The sequence below is a fragment of the Scyliorhinus torazame genome, chromosome 2 (genome assembly GCF_047496885.1).
Source record: "Scyliorhinus torazame isolate Kashiwa2021f chromosome 2, sScyTor2.1, whole genome shotgun sequence".
NCBI classification, from domain to species: domain Eukaryota; kingdom Metazoa; phylum Chordata; class Chondrichthyes; order Carcharhiniformes; family Scyliorhinidae; genus Scyliorhinus; species Scyliorhinus torazame.
The window spans coordinates 26,340,168-26,357,586 of record NC_092708.1 but is presented as its reverse complement, the minus strand read 5'-3'; the positions used below and the strand labels follow the sequence as shown (position 1 = coordinate 26,357,586).

Below are 17,419 nucleotides of genomic sequence, written 5' to 3'. Positions count from 1 at the left end.
GTGCCACACAAAAGGTTGCTGTATAAGATAAAGATGCATGGCATTAAGGGGAAAGTAGTAGCATAGATAGAGGATTGGTTAATTAATAGAAAGCGAAGAGTGGGGATTAATGGGTGTTTCTCTGGTTGGCAATCTGTAGTTAGTGGTGTCCCTCAGGGATACAGTGTTGGGTCCACAATTGTTCACAATTTACATCGATGATTTGGAGTTGGGGACGAAGGGCAATGTGTCCAAGTTTACAGACGGCACTAAGATAAGTGGTAAAGCGAAATGTGCAGAGGATATTGGAAGTCTGCAGAGGGATTTGGATAGGCTAAATGAATGGGTTAGGGTCTGGCAGATGGAATACAATGTTGACAAATGAGAGGTTATCCATTTTGGTAGGAATAACAGCAAAAGGGATTATTATTTAAATGATAAAATATTAAAACATGCTGTTGTGCAGAGAGACCTGGGTGTGCTATTGCATGAATCACAAAAAGTTGGTTTACAGGTGCAACAGGTGATTAAGAAGGCAAATGGAATTTTGTCCTTCATTGCTAGAGGGATGGAGTTTAAGACTAGGGAGGTTATGCTGCAATTGCATAAGGTGTTAGTGAGGCCACACCTGGAGTATTGTGTTCAGTTTTGGTCTCCTTACTTGAGAAAGGACGTACTGGCACTGGAGGGTGTACAGAGGAGATTCACTAGGTTAATCCAAGAGCTAAAGGGGTTGGATTACGAGTAGAGGTTGAGTAGACTGGGGCTGTACTCGTTGGAATTTAGAAGGATGAGGGGGGATCTCATAGAAACATATAAAATTATGAAGGGAATAGATAGGATAGATGCGGGCAGGTTGTTTCCACTAGCGGGTGAAAGCAGAACTAGGGGGCACAGACTCAAAATAAGGGGAAGTAGATTTAGGACTGAGTTTAGGAGGAACTTCTTCACCCAAAGGGTTGTGAATCTATGGAATTCCTTGCCCAGTGAAGCAGTAGAGACTCCTTCATTAAATGTTTTCAAGATAAAGATACATAGTTTTTTGAAGAATAAAGGGGTTAAGGTTTATGGTGTTCGGGCCGGAAAGTGGAGCTGAGTCCACAAACGATCAGCTATGATCTCATCGAATGGCGGAGCAGGCTCGAGGGGCCAGATGGCCTACTCCTGCTCCCAGTTCTTCTGTTCTTATATCAACAAATTGTCTGGGGATATTAACACGTTGTCAGCAATATTAACACATTGCCAGGGATATTAACACATTGTCAGAGATATCAACAAATTGCCAGGGATATTAACACGTTGTCAGCAATATTAACACATTGTCAGGGGATATTAACACATTGTCAGGGGATATTAACACATTGTCAGCAATATTAACATATTGTCTGCAGATATCAACACATTGTCAGGGGATATTAACACATTGTCAGGGGATATTAACACATTGTCAGGGGGATATTAACACATTGTCAGGGGATATTTACACATTGTCAGGGATATAAACATATTGTCTGGGGATATTAACACATTGTTAGGGGATATCAACACATTGTCAGGGGATATTAACACGTTGTCAGCAATATTAACACATTGTCAGAGATATCAACACATTGTCAGGGATATTAACACGTTGTCAGCAATATTAACACATTGTCTGCAGATATCAACACATTGTCAGGGGATATTAACACATTGTCAGGGGATATTAACACATTGTCAGGGGGATATTAACACATTGTCAGGGGATATTTACACATTGTCAGGGATATAAACATATTGTCTGGGGATATTAACACATTGTTAGGGGATATCAACACATTGTCAGGGGATATTAACACATTATCAGGGATATTAACACATTGTCAGGGGATATTAACACATTGTCAGGGGATATTAACACATTGTCAGGGGGATATTAACACATTGTCAGGGGATATTAACACATTGTCAGGGGATATTAACACATTGTCAAGCATATTAACACATTGTCAGGGGATATTAACACATTGTCAGGGATATCAACACATTGTCAGGGGATATCAACACATTGTCAGGGATATCAACACATTGTCAGGGGGATATTAACACATTGTCAGGGATATCAACACATTGTCAGGGGATATCAACACATTGTCAGGGATATTAACACATTGCCAGGGGATATTAACACATTGTCAGGGGATATTATCACATTGTCAGGTGATATCAACACATTGTCAGGGATATCAACACATTGTCAGGGGGATATTAACACATTGTCAGGGGATATTAACACATTGTCAGGTGATATCAACACATTGTCAGGGATATCAACACATTGTCAGGGGGATATTAACACATTGTCAGGGGATATCAACACATTGTCAGGTGATGTCAACACATTGTCAGGGATATCAACACATTGTCAGGTCATATCAACACATTGTCAGGGGATATTAACTCATTGTCAGGTGATATCAACACATTGTCAGGGATATTAACACATTGTCAGGGGATATTAACACATTGTCAGGGGATATTATCACATTGTCAGGTGATATCAACACATTGTCAGGGATATCAACACATTGTCAGGGGGATATTAACACATTGTCAGGGGATATTAACACATTGTCAGGTGATATCAACACATTGTCAGGGATATCAACACATTGTCAGGGGGATATTAACACATTGTCAGGGGATATAAACACATTGTCAGGTGATAACAACACATTGTCAGGTGATATCAACACATTGTCAGGGATATCAACACATTGTCAGGTGATATTAACACATTGTCAGGTGATATCAACACATTGTCAGGGGATATCAACACATTGTCAGGGATATTATCGCATTGTCAGGGGATATCAACACATTGTCAGGGGATATTAACACATTGTCAGGGGATATTAACACATTGTCAGGGGATATTAACACATTGTCAGGGGATATTAACACATTGTCAGGGGATATTAACACATTGTCAGGGGATATTAACACATTGTCATGGATATGAACACATTGTCAGGGGATATTAACACATTGTCAGGGATATCAACACATTGTCAGGTGATATCAACACATTGTCGGGGATATTAACACATTGTCAGGGGATATTAACACATTGTCAGGGGATATTAACACATTGTCAGAGGATATTAACACATTGTCAGGGATATTAACACATTGTCAGGGGGTATTAACACTTTGTCAGCGGATATTAACACATTGTCAGGGGATATTAACACATTGTCTGGGGATATTGACACATTGTCAGGAGATATTAACATATTGTCAGGGATATGAACACATTGTCAGGGGATATTAACACATTGTCAGGGATATCAACACATTGTCAGGGGATATTAACACATTGTCAGGGATATTAACACATTGTCAGGGATATCAACACATTGTCAGGGATATCAACACATTGTCAGGGATATTAACACATTGTCAGGGATACCAACACATTGTCAGGGATATTAACACATTGTCAGGGATATTAACACATTGTCTGGGGATATTAACACATTGTCAGGGGATATTAACACATTGTCAGAGATATCAACACATTGTCAGGGTTATTAACACATTGTCAGGGGATATTAACACATTGTCAGGGGATATTATCACATTGTCAGGGTTATTAACACATTGTCAGTGGATATTAACACATTGTCAGGGGATATTAACACATTGTCAGGGTTATTAACACATTGTCAGGGGATATTAACACATTGTCAGGGTTATTAACACATTGTCAGGGGATATTAACACATTGTCAGGGGATATTAACACATTGTCAGAGATATCAACACATTGTCAGGGGATATTAACACATTGTCAGGGGATATTAACACATTGTCAGGCGTTATTAACACATTGTCTGGGGATATTAACACATTGTCAGGGGATATTAACATACATAATTCTGGGAAGTTAACGAACACCATTGTGACAAGCTAACATACACCATCTAGTGACAGTAACATACATTGACATGGAATATTACTGCACGGCATTATCAAATATTAACACAGGCTTTCAATTCGATAATTGTGTGTGAGATAGCATTAACTTGCAAATGTGAACACTTTAGAATGAGTGCAGGTTAAATGATAGCTAAATACCCCAGGGATAAATCTACTGGTAAGTACTCATTCTTCACAGTAATTACTGCTACTTTCATCGTCTCTGAATATCAGTTCAAAGCCCTTTCAATCTTTCACTTCTGTACTTATATAGACTTCAGAAGGGCAAGAGGACAAGCATTAAAGTTAGGCACAGTGTCTGAACACATCTATCAGGCACTGTCCAGTACATAGAAAATGAAGAACTATGAGCTGGAGTTGGTCATACGGCCTTTCGTCCTTTCTCCCTCAATCAATAAGATCATGGTTGACCTTCTAATCAACAGTACGTTCTTGCCCTATTTTATCTTTTGGTTCCCTTAGATCCAAAATCCAGCAACCTCAGTCTGAGTATTAGTTGATGACAAGCACCTACTACTCTGTGTGAGAGAATCCCAAAGATCCCAGGCCTCTGACTGTAAACCTTTCCCCTCCTCTCAGTCCAGGGTGACCAACTGTCCTGGGTCAGTCCTCACTGGGACACACTGAGTTTCGGATTTTTGCTTCAACTCACCTCTCTGCTGTTTCTGTGCTCACGCTCACCCTGTCTCTCTATGAAATGGCCGACCCCACATCCTGAAGCTATGGCTCCTTATTCCAGATCCTTCAGTCAGGGGGAAGCTCCTGAGACTTTGCATTGTCAAGTCCTCTCTAGAATTTTTAACACGTCAATGAAATCGACTCTCATTCTTCGAGACTTCACAGAGAATATAGACCCAAGAGATCATTTTTTTTCACATAAGGGACGTTGCAGCAAATTATTTGATTTGGAATGGAGAGCGGGAGGGGCATAAAATTCCCACCATACTCTCTAGTCATCCAATAACCCTCGACGGCACACTGGATGGACGCTCTGGATGTACATGGAATTCATAAAACCCCTACGGTGCAGAAGGAGACCATTTAGCCCGTCGGATCTGCACCGACCCTCTGAAAGAGCACCCTACCTATTCCCACTCCCCAGCACTATCCCCGTAACCCCATCAAAACTTGCACATCTTTGGACACTAAGGGGCAATTCGGCATGGCCAATCCACTTCTTTGGACTGTGAGAGTAAACCGGAGCACCCGGAGGAAACTCACGCAGACACGGGGAGAATGTGCAAACTCCACACAGACAGCCACCCAAGGGTAGAATTGAACCCCGGTCCCTGGCGCAGTGAGGCAGCAGTGCTAACCACGGTGCCACCGTGCCGCCCACAGATGTGAACATCTCTGGCCAACCTTTGTTGCTTATCCCTAATTGCCCCTTGAACTGAGTGGTTTATTGGGCCATTTAAGAGTCAACCACATTACTGTGAATCTACAGTCACATGTAGGCCAGCCCAGATCTGGATGGCAGATTTCCTTCCATAAATGGGCATGGTCTAATTTTTTCCACAATATTTTCATGGTCACCATAATGAGACTGGCTTTCAATTCCAGATTTATTAATTGAATATCAATTCCAGCAACTGCCAGAGTGGGATTTGAACCCGTGCTCCCAGAGCATTCACCTTGGTCTCTGGATTACTAGTCCAGGGACGTTACCACCACACTACCATCTCCACATGTGTTGACCTCAGTTGCAATACCCCTTCTGCCTGATATTGTTTAACTCAACACAGGGTTTGCACTTTGGATCTGTTCGACATCACTCAGTCACTAAGTGTTCCGATGTTCTGATGAACATGCACCATTGTCCCCTTCACTGGGAAAGCCAGAAATCAGGGCCTGAAGAACCAAGAGGTTCCTAGTGTTCCACTGCCCCACCTTGTCCCTCATTCCTCTCCACAAGTATACTGATGAAGACATTGCACCATAGTGGAACTTTGAAACAGTTGTTTGGTAATGCAGAACTTGAACATTGCTGGAAAAAGTGACATGTGAACAAAGAACAAAGAACAATACAGCACAGGAACAGGCCCTTCGGCCCTCCAAGCCTGTACCGGTCATGATACCAACTTTTGCCAAAACCCTCAGCACTTCCTTGTGCCGTATCCCTCTATACCCATCCTACCCATGTGTTTGTCAACATTCCTTTTGAATGGCGTTAATGTATCTGCTTCCACAACCTTCCCTTTCAACGCGTTCCAGGCACTCACCACCCTCTGCATAGAAAATCTGCCTCGCACATCTTCTCTAAACATTGCCCCACAGACCTTAAACCTACGTCCCCCGGTGACTGACCCGTCCACCCTGGGAAAGAGTGCCTGCCCATTCACTCTATCCAGGCCCATCTTGCAGACCTCTATCAGGTCACCCCTCAACCTCTGTCTTTCTAATGAAAACAGTACGAGTCTATTCAGCCTCTCCACATAGTTAACACCCTCCAGACCAGGCTACACCCTGGTAAACCTCCTCTGCACCCTCTCCAAAGCCTCCACATCCTTCTGGTAGTGTGGTGACCAGAATTGTGCGTAATATTCCAAGTGCGGCCTTACCAAGGTCCTATACAACTGTGGCATGACTTGTCAGTTTGTATACTCGATGCCCCACTCAATGAAGGCAAGCATTCCGCATGCTTTCTTGACTACTTTGTCCTCTTGTCTTGCCACCTTTAAAGATCTGTGGACCTGCACATCCAGATCTCTCTGACTTTCTATATTCTTAAGAGTTTTACCATTTACGATATATTTCCCCTCTTTGATAGACCTACCAAAATGGATTACCTCACATTTGTCCGGATTAAACTCCATTTGCCATTTCTCTGCCCAAGTCTCCAACCTATCTATGTCTTGCTGCATCCTCTGACAATCCTCTACACTATCTGCCACTCCACCAACCTTGGTGTCAGCCGCGAACTTACTAATCAGACCCGCTACATTTTCCACCAGATCATTTATGTACACCTCCAATGATACAAAGATGTCAGTCAAGGCCCCAACAATTTCCTCCCTTGCTTCCCTCAGTATTTGGGGATAAATCCCATCCGGCCCAAGAGACCCATCTCCCTTAATATCTTTTAAAAGATTCCACAGGAGAAAAAAGTGCTGACTGGTTGACAAGTTGACACTGATTGGCCGAGATGTTGCCATGCAGTAAGTAATGGAGAACTATTGGCTCTCCAAACTCCCAGATCATTCAACACAGGTACAAGGCTTGAACATATTCCCTTTTTGTTGTTGCAAAAAACGGGTCCCTGTGTATGAATGTATGTCACTTCTAGCAAGTGTAAACGAGCCACATTACCAGCTTGAGTGATTATCTTAAATTGATTGTTAGCGTAGCAATTAGCACACTCAGGGTTGTTCAGCAAGTACTGCCCAATTGTGGAATCACGTCTAACAACAGATTAGGGTGCAGGTGCAGCCTGGTTGAGTACAACCTGTTGCGAACAGTTTTTTCTTTCTTTTCAGCAATATTCAACTTTGAAACATATGATTTGTTGTCAACTTTGGCACAATGGGGTTGCTGCTGTTTCCTCTGAGTCAAGAAGGTTGTGTACTCAAATCCCACTTCAGGAACTTAAGCGCCGAATCTTAGCTGATGCTCCCAGTGGAGAGTGTTGCACTGTCAGAGGTGCCAACCTCCACATTAAACTATGGGCCTGATTTTAACGCTTTACAAGTGAATGGGTTTTGAGCGAGATAAAGTCTCTTCCACGTGTGTCCACTAAATGTGGCCATGGGATCTTTTACACCTTCCTGAGAGGGCAGGTGGGGCCTCAATTTAGCATCTCATCCTAAAGTCAGCACTGTTGACAGTGCAGCACCCCCTCAGCTGTGCTACCAGAATGTCATCGTAGATTAAAGGGAAAAAATACATTTAATGATATTTGACGGGTGTCACGGTGGCACAGTGGTTAGCACTGCTACCTCCCAGCGCCAGGGTCCCAGGTCACTGTCGTGCAGAGTCTGCACGCTCTCCTCGTGTCTATGTGCATTTCCTCCGGGTGCTCCGGTTTCTTCCTACAGTCCAAAGATGTGCAGGTCAGGTGGATTGGCCATGCTAAATTGCCCCTTAGTGTCCAAAAGGTAAGATGGGGTTACTGGGTTAGGGGAATAATAATAAAAATCTTTGTTGTCACAAGTAGACTTACATTAAGGGCAGCACGGTAGCATTGTGGTTAGCACAATTGCTTCACAACTCCAGGGTCCCAGGTTCGATTCCAGCTTGGGTCACTGTCTGTGCGGAGTCTGCACATCCTCCCCGTGCCAGCGTGGGTTTCCTCCGGGTGCTCCGGTTTCCTCCCACAGTCCAAAGATGTGCAGGTTAGGTGGATTGGCCTTGCTAAAATTGCCCTTAGTGTCCAAAATTGCCCTTAGTGTTGGGTGGGGTTACTGGGTTATGGGGATAGGGTGGCGGTGTTGACCTTGGGTAGGGTGCTCTTTCCAAGAGCTGGTGCAGACTCGATGGGTCGAATGGCCTCCTTCTGCACTGTAAATTCTATGATATGATTAACACTGCAATGAGGTTACTGTGAAAAGCCCCTAGTCACCACACTCCACCGCCTGTTCGGGTACACTGAGGGAGAATTCAGAATGTCTAATTCACCTAACAGCACGTCTTTTGGGACTTCTGGGAGGAAACCGGAGCACCCGGAGGAAACCCACGCAGACACGGGAAGGACGTGCAGACTTATAGGGTGGGGGCTGGAATAATTTCCAAGGGTCCGTGCAGAATCGATGGGCTGAATGGCCTCCCTCTGCACTGAATGAAGATACCAAGCGGGCTCCACACTTAGCAGGCACTCTGTGGCAGTCTCTGCCCCAGGGAAACACGTAAGATAGTGGAGCACCGCGACATGAACACATTTCTCCGCTGTCTATTCTGAAGCAGAGCTTGACCCCACCACCTTCTCAAGCAGAGGCAAGACAGCACCCCAATGGAACCACCCCACATCTTGAATTCCAGCTGTTTTACCTACCGCTGCAATCCTTGTCTTGGCGTCTTTTCTGGCCGAGGCCCCAGGCTGCAGCCGCTATCCTCATCTCCAGCTGCTTTCGCTTCACCGCGTCGGCTGGCATGGGGTCGCTGAAATGGGGGCGCAGACGGCACTCGCGCTGGGCCTTGGCGGTGTCCGTGGTCCCATAGGCTGCGTCAGAGCTCGACCTCCGACATCCGGGGAGGGAATGCTGAGGAAGAGGAATCAGGAATAGTCAAGACCATTGCGGGAACAAATGAAATTAAGTCCAAATTAGAACGGCGTTGTTGTTCGAACTCTGGGACTGAATGGCGATACTGGGAGTGGGGCTGCAGCAGAGCCGTTTGGGGTTTCCTGCATAAGACGGCCAGTGTGGTGGGCCGCATCTACCCTTCTTTCTCTGTCACATTCCCAGGCGACAAGAACATAAGAACGAGGAGCAGGAGTCGGCCATTCAGCCCATCGAGTCTGCTCCGTCATTCAATGCGATCATGCCCGATCTTCTCTCGGCCTCAACTCCACTTTCCTTCCCGTTCTCCGTAACCTTTCACCCCGTTACCAATTAAACATCTGTCCATCTCCTCCTTAAAGTTACTCAAAGTCCCGGCATCCACCGCACCCTGGGGCAGTGAATTCCACAGCTTCACGACGCTTTCAGAGAAGTAATTTCTACTCACCGCTGTTTTAAATCTGCTACCCCTTATTCTAAAACTATGACCTCTCGTTCTATATCATCCCACACTACGCTGAGCATTTCCAGACATTTGTCTGTAGTCATTCCTGGAACAGGTCGCTTGTCTGCCCCCAGAGGCTTATAGCTTGAGGAGGGGCACCACTCCACATCAAGCATGGCTGACTACGCGTCTCTCCCGTTCTTAGCGCCAGCCATTGGCGTGTTTGGAAGGATTTTGCAGGCTGACACTCACCCTGTTTGGCCACGTTATAAATGCAACTTCCTTGGCCATCAGGTCCTGGGGTAGGCCTCGAACCCGGAGCTTCAGTCTCAGAAGCAGAAGACCTCCTATTCTATATATAGAATCCGTATGTGGGACGTCTCCATCCTATTCTTGTGCTACAGCCCTCGCTCCTTCCCCTCCCTCCCAGAACCATGACAGGTTTCCCCTTGTCCTCACTTTCCACTCCACCTGCCTCAGTATTCAATAGATCATCCTCCACCATTTCCAGCACCTCCACCTTGATGCCACCTTCAGGCCCACTTTTCCCTGGCCATTCAGCAGTCCAAAGGGACTGTTCCCCCCCCCCCCTCCCCCCGCGATGCCCTTGCCCCCTTGTCAATTCCCCCCAACATTCCCTCCTCTTCCCCCAGCACCTTCTCACACAGGTGCAAGGTGTGCAGTACCAGCTCTTTCATGTCCGCCCTTCCCACCATGCAAGGCCCCGAACATTCCACCCCGGAGAAGCAGCGATTTACTTATGCTTTCAATCCCATTTCTCAGCTTGCCCGTTCCATCTGCAAGTGTAATCCTGACCTTCTGGTCATCTGCCATCTTCATGCTCTCGCCCACTCTGACCTCTCTACCCTTGGCCTGCTACACTATTTCAATGAAGCTCAATGGAAGTTTGAGGAACATCACCTCAATCTTCAATTCGGCACTTTACAGCTTTCGGACTCAACGCTGAGTTGAATAATTTCAGACCGTAACAAACATCCTCAATTTCTTTAAAAGCAGTTGTTGATAATGATCCTTTCACACCTCCCCTCGACCCATTATGTCCTAGTACCCCCTTTTGCCTTGTACTATCATCTCTTGTGTCATTCAATCTCTCCTTTGCTCTTTTTCTCTTCCCTGCCTCCGCAGTTGCTCAATAGCCATTACATGGCCAACATTTTCCAGTTGTGTTGAACGGCCAACAACCTGAAACGTTAACTCTGTTTCTCTTGCCACAGATGCTGCCTGGCCTACTGAGTATTCCCAGAATTTTCTGTTTTTACTCCAGATTTCCCGCAGAATTTTGCTTCTGTTCCAAGTATAAACCGTCTGAACCTCCTGATCAGATTCCAGCCCGTAACCCATTCCGTGTTATCCATCATTCTGGATACAACCCGCCCAAACCTCTTGATTAGATTCCAGCTTGTAACTCGCTCCTGGGTATTCATTATTCAATACCGTAAACCAGCTGAACCCCTCAACTTGGGTTTCATTGTCACACGTTGGTATCTGTGGTAGACTAATTGATAGCGATTGATCGTTATAATTAGCCAACAGCTCCATCATCATTGTTTGATGCGACTACCAGAATGGTGGAAGGCAGGCTCGATAGACCGTGATCTTCCCCCCGTTTAGCAATTCCCCATGTTGCCACGTTCCCACCATTGCCTCTCACATGTGTCCATCAACAACATATAATGCGTCAAGTTGCCACATAGCTGGCACCTAAAGCGGCCGGTGTCGGCTCAAGCTGCAATTAGTCACCAACCAGCCTCCTCATCTTACTTGCTTGCCCACTAGGGTAAATCTTCGGCTCGGCTAAGTGTCCTCGCCTCACAGCTGAAAGCAATAAAGGGCCAGCTTATTTACACAGTCTGTCTGCCGATGAACACCACCAGCAGGCTTCCGATTGCCTTCTGCGCCGCAATCCAGGGTTGCCGTGGAGACCGGGCCTGATTGATTGTCCTGTTCATTGACGGTGATGTCATCCAGCAGCTCCTGGTGATGGGATGATTGTACGGCTGCAGAGTCCGCAGTGCAGCTGTGAAAGGAAGCAGAACGCATTGATCAAAACAAGCCCCATCGCCAAATTCTTTAATTGCAACCTTTCAGAACACTTGTCGGATGTACAGTAACTCCCATGTCAGGCACGTAGCCTTCTGGGATACTTCTGATTCTGGGATGCTTTCGTGTTGAATGTCTTAAAATAAAAGGAAAAGACTTGCATTTATATAGCATCCTTTGTGACCTCAGGATGACACATTAGCACGTCACAGCCAATTAAGTAGTTTCGAAGTGTAGCCACTGTTGTAATGTAGCAAATCATGTCGGCCAATCTGTGCACAGCAAGTTCCAACAACAACAATTTTTAATTGTTTAATGGTTTTAACTTTCCAAAATTTCCTAAATTCGGGGAAGATTCCAATGGATTGGAAAATAGCAAGTGTAACTCCTACATTCAAAAAGGCAGGGAGCCACAGGCCAGTTAGTTTAACATCTCTCATGGAGAAAATGTTAAAAGCTATCGTAAGAACATCAGAACTAGGAGCAGGAGGAGGCCATCTGGCCCCTCGAGCCTGCTCCACCATTCAATGAGATCATGGCTGATCTTTTGTGGACTCAGCTCCACTTTCCGGACCGAACACCATAACCCTGAATCCCTTTATTCTTCAAAAGAACTATCTATCTTTACCTTAAAAACATTTAATGAAGGAGCCTCTACTGCTTCACTGGGCAAGGAATTCCATAGATTCACAACCCTTTGGGTGAAGAAGTTCCTCCTAAACTCAGTCCTAAATCTACTTCCCCTTATTTTGAGGCTATGCCCCCTAATTCTGCTTCCACCCACCAGTGGAAACAACCTGCCCGCATCTATCCTATCTATTCCCTTCATAAATTTATATGTTTCTATAAGATCCCCCCTCATCCTTCTAAATTCCAACGAGTACAGTCCCAGTCTCCTCAACCTCTCCTCGTAATCCAACCCCTTCAGCTCTGGGATTAACCTAGTGAATCTCCTCTGCACACCCTCCAGCGCCAGTACGTCCTTTCTCAGGTAAGGAGACCAAAACTGAACACAATACTCCAGGTGTGGCCTCACTAACACCTTATACAATTGCAGCACAACCTCCCTAGTCTTAAACTCCATCCCTCTAGCAATGAAGGACAACATTCCATTTGCCTTCTTAATCACCTGTTGCACCTGTAAATCAACTTTTTGCGACTCATGCACTAGCACACCCAGGTCTCTCTGCACAGCAGCATGTTTTAATATTTTATCATTTAAATAATAATCCCTTGTGCTGTTATTCCTACCAAAATGGATAACCTCACATTTGTCATTAAAGGTGTTATACAGCAGGGCAGTTAGAAAAACTCAGGGCAATCAGGCAGAGTCAACATGATTTTGTGAAAGGGAAATTGTGCCTTTTGGAGATCTCTGAATTCACATATGCTATGGATAAAGGTGAACAGGAGGATGTACTGTACTTGGATTTCCAGAAGGCATTTGATAAGGTGGCATAACAAAGGTTATTGCAGAAGATATACATTCATGGTATCGGGGGTAGCATATTGGCATGGATAGAAGTTTGGCCAGCTAACAGGAAGCAGAGCATTGTCACAAATGGATCTTTTTTTCTGGTTGGCAGGGTGTAACGAGTGGTGTGCCACATGAATAAAGCACTTATTCCCAGCATGGTATGTCAATTTATTACAACTTGTATAGAGGCTGGTTTAGCACAGTGGGCTAAACACTGGCTTGTAATACAGAACAAGGCCAGCAACGCAAGTTCAATTCCTGTACCAGCCTCCCTGAACGGTCACCGGAATGTGGCAACTAGGGGCTTTTCATAGTGACTTCATTGAAGCCTGCTTGTGACAAAAAGTGTTTATTATTAAATGACTTAGATGAAGGAACTGAATTTGTTTGCTAAATTTGCCAGTGATACAAAGATAGGTCGGGAAGCAATTTGTGAAGAGGACATAAGGGGGCGACAAAGGGACATGAACAGTTTATGTGAATGGACAAAGATCTGTATAATTGGGCAAATGTGAAATTGTCCATTTTGGCAGGCAAAATAAAAAAGAAGCATATTGGGCGGGATTCTCCAATCCCACGGCAGAGTGCCCACGCCATTGTAAACGGCGTCCCGTTTTACGACGGCGTGAACGGGCCGCTCCCACGACTAATTCTGGCCCCTCCAGGGGGCCAGCACGGCGCTGGAGCGGTTCGCGCCGCTCCAGCTGCAGATCCCGGCGCGAACTGTGCACCGCGGGATCCGCGCATGCGCAGTTGCGCCGGCGCCAACAAGGACATGCGCAGTGGCACCGGCGCCAATGCGCGCATGCGCAGTGACCTCTTTCAACGCGCCGGCCCCGACGCAACATGGCGCAGGACTACAGCGGCCGGCACGTAGGAAAGGAGGCCCCCAGCCACAGAGGCCGGCCTGCCGATCGGTGGGTTCCGGTCGCGGGCCAGGCCACATCAGATGCCCTCCCCCCCAGTGCCGAACCGCCCTTCCCCGCCAAAGGCCGCCGCCCGACCCTTACACGCCGAGGTCCCGCCGGCCCAGAGCAGGTTAGAACGGCGCCGACGGGACGCGGCTCTTTTCTTACGGCCGCTTGGCCCATCCGGGCCGGAGAATCGGTGGACCGGTCGCATAGAGCGGCCCGCGACTGGCGCCGCGCCAACCACGCCGGCGCCAATGGCGCCGATGCTCCACTCTGCGGAGAATCACATGCCGGTGTCGGGGCGGCATGGTGCGATTGGCATGGCCTGCCAGCGATTCTCTGACCCGGCGCGGGGTCGAAGAATCCCGCCCATTCTCTAAATGCAGGGCATGATTTCAAAATTTGAGGTTGATAGGAACATTGGAAGTGCTGTTAACTATGATGAGATAGTCTTGAATTTCAAAGGGACAGACAGCCTGGTGGATTGGGCAGACAAGTGGCAGATGAAGTTCAATGCAGTGAAGTGTACTATGTAAAGTTAAAGCGCATGGGATTGTGGGTAGTGCCTTGAGATGGATAGAAATCTTGTTAGCAGACAGGGAGCAAAAAGTTGGAAGAACGTGAAAGACGTGCGGTTGGGTAATTTGGACATTCTGATTTCTCCCTCCGTGTACCTGAACAGGCGCCGGAATGTGGCGACGAGGGGCTTTTCACAGTAACTTCATTGCAGTGTCAATGTAAGCCTACTTGTGACAATAAAGATTATTATTATTACTTGAGGAAGGATGTGAAGGCATTGGAAAGAGTACAGTGGAAATTCACAAGAATTATGCCAGGGATAACCAATTCGAGCTCTTTGGATAGACTGGAGAGGTTGGATTTGTTTTCCTTGGAGGAAAGAAGGCTAAGAGGAGACTTGATCGACGCATTCCGGATCCTGAGGAGAATGGACAGGGTACATAGGCAGAAACTCTTCCCTCTCAAGAGAACATCAAGAACTAGAGGGCACAGATTCAAAATAAGGGACAAAAGGAGAAGCGATATGAGGGAAAATATTATTTAAGAAAGGATTTTATATTTAAGGAAGGATGCAAATGCATAAGAAGCTGTTCAGAGAACAGACCATCACCAGAAATGGGGAAGTTAGATTTTTATCTACTGGAGTTTCAAAGAAAAAGAGGCCACCAGATTGAAACCTTTAAGATCCTGAGGGATCAGGCAGGGACAATCCGCCCACCATCTTCAAATATCTTTAAGGGGGAGCTGGATAGATTCTTGACAAGTATTTTCATAGAATTTACAGTACAGCAGGAGACCATTTGGCCCATCGAGTCTGCACCAGCCCTTACAAAGAGCACCCTACTCAATCCCACATACCTACCCTATCCCCGCAACCCCCACTTATCCTTTTTGGACACTAAGGGCAATTTGGCATGGCCAATCTACCTAACCTGCACATCTTTGGACTGTGGGAGGAAACCGGAGCACCCGGAGGAAACCCACGCAGACACGAGGAGAACGTGCAGATTCCGCACAGTGACCCAGCCGGGAATCGAACCTGGGACCCTGGTGCTGTGAAGCAACTGTGCTGACCACTATGCTACCGTGTTGCCAGTGTCTGTAAGTGGACGAAAGGTTATATGGGGAACGTGGGAATGGGGAATTCTGTGGCAGCGAATTCCTGCAGGCCACCCACTTTCTTTGTGAAGGAATTTCCACCTCATCTCTGTGCTAAATGGTCTACCCCGTATTCTCAGATTTTGACAACTAGTTCTGGACACCCCCATCATCCTTCCTGCATCTACCTTGTCTAATCCTGTTAGAACTTTAAAGCTTTCAGTGAAATCCCCCCTCATTCTTTTGAGCTCATGCGAATGTAATCCTAATCGACTCAATCTCTCCTCATACATCAGTCCCCCTATCCCAGGAATTAGTCTGCAAAGGTTACAATCGGATCAGCCATGATCTTATCAAATGTGGGAGCAGGCCCGAGGGGCCGAGTGGCCTACTTCTGCTCCTAATTGGTATGTTTGTAACAATGGGGTGGGGGGGGGGGGGGCTATTTTGACCCGCGTCCGCCATCAGAAAGAATGGCGACATGGGCACAAAATCCCGTGAGAACTGGGAAACTCGATTCTCGCCAGCGAGACCTCATTTCCCGATTTCATACAAACATAGAAAATAGGGGCAGGAGGAGGCCATCCAGCCCTTCGAGCCTGCTCCACCATTCATTATGACCATGGATGATCATCCATCTTAATAGCCTGTTCTCTCTCCCCCCCCCACAACCATATCCTTTGTTCCCTTTACCCCTAATCTAAGTCCTTATTGAAAACATACAATGTTTGGGCCTCAACTGCCTTCTGTGGTAGTGAATTCCACAGGCTACCAGTCTCCTCATCTCAGTCCGAAATGGTCTATCCCACATCCTCTGTGACGCCTGATTCTGGACACCCCCACCACCAGGAACATCCTTCCTGCATCTACCCTGTCCAGTCCTGTTAAAATGTTATAGGTTTCTATGAGATCCTCCCTCATTCTTCTGAACTCCAGCGAATACAATCCTAAGCGACTCAATCTCTCCTCGTATGTCAGTCCCGCTGTCCAGGAATCAGTTTGGTAAACCTTCGCTGCACTCCCTCGAGAGCAAGAACATCCTTCCTCAGATAAGGAGACCAAAACTGCCCACAATACTCCAGGTGTGGCCTCACCAAGGCCCTGTATAATCACAGCAGCACATCCCTGCTCCTGTACTCGAATCCTCTCGCAATGAAGGCTAACATACCATTTGCCTTCTTTAAGAATAATTATAATCTTTATTATTGTCACAAGTAGGCTTACATTAACACTGCAATGAAGTTACTGTTTAAAGCCCCTAGTCGCCACACTCCGGCGCCTGTTAGGGTACACAGAGGGAGAATTCAGGATGTCCAATTCACCTAACAAGGACGTCTTGCAGGACTTGTGGGAGGAAACCGGAGCGCCCGGAGGAAACCCACGCAGACACGGGAAGAACGTGCAGACTCCGCGCAGACAGTGATCCAAGTAGGAATCGAGCCCGGAACCCTGGCGCTGTGAAGCAACGGTGCTAACCACTGTGCTACCGTTGCCACCTGCCGCACATGCATGCTTACCTTCAGCGGCTGGTGCGCGAGGACACCCAGGTCGCATTGCACAATCCCCTCTCTTACTTTATAGCCATTCAAATAATAATCTGCCTTCTTCTTTTTGTTACCAAAGTAGATAACAGCACATTTATCCACAGTATACAGCATCCGCCATGCATTTGCCCACTCACTCAACTTTTCCAAATCCCACTGAAGCATCTACATCCTCCTCACAGCTCACCCTCC

At 46.4% G+C, this 17,419-nt stretch overlaps 1 protein-coding gene across 4 annotated transcripts in view; it reads right to left on the bottom strand.

Moving 5' to 3' along the window:
• Positions 1–17,419, bottom strand: part of arhgef49 (Rho guanine nucleotide exchange factor 49) — a 379,760-nt gene that overhangs the window by 139,469 nt on the left and 222,872 nt on the right. For all 4 annotated transcript variants that reach the window (XM_072469693.1, XM_072469719.1, XM_072469710.1 and 1 more), the window contains 2 exons: positions 11,484–11,655; positions 8,947–9,154 (listed from right to left, as the gene is read on the bottom strand). In XM_072469693.1, coding sequence (XP_072325794.1) covers positions 8,947–9,154; positions 11,484–11,655 — 380 coding nt within the window. The remainder of the gene's footprint in view (positions 1–8,946; positions 9,155–11,483; positions 11,656–17,419) is intronic.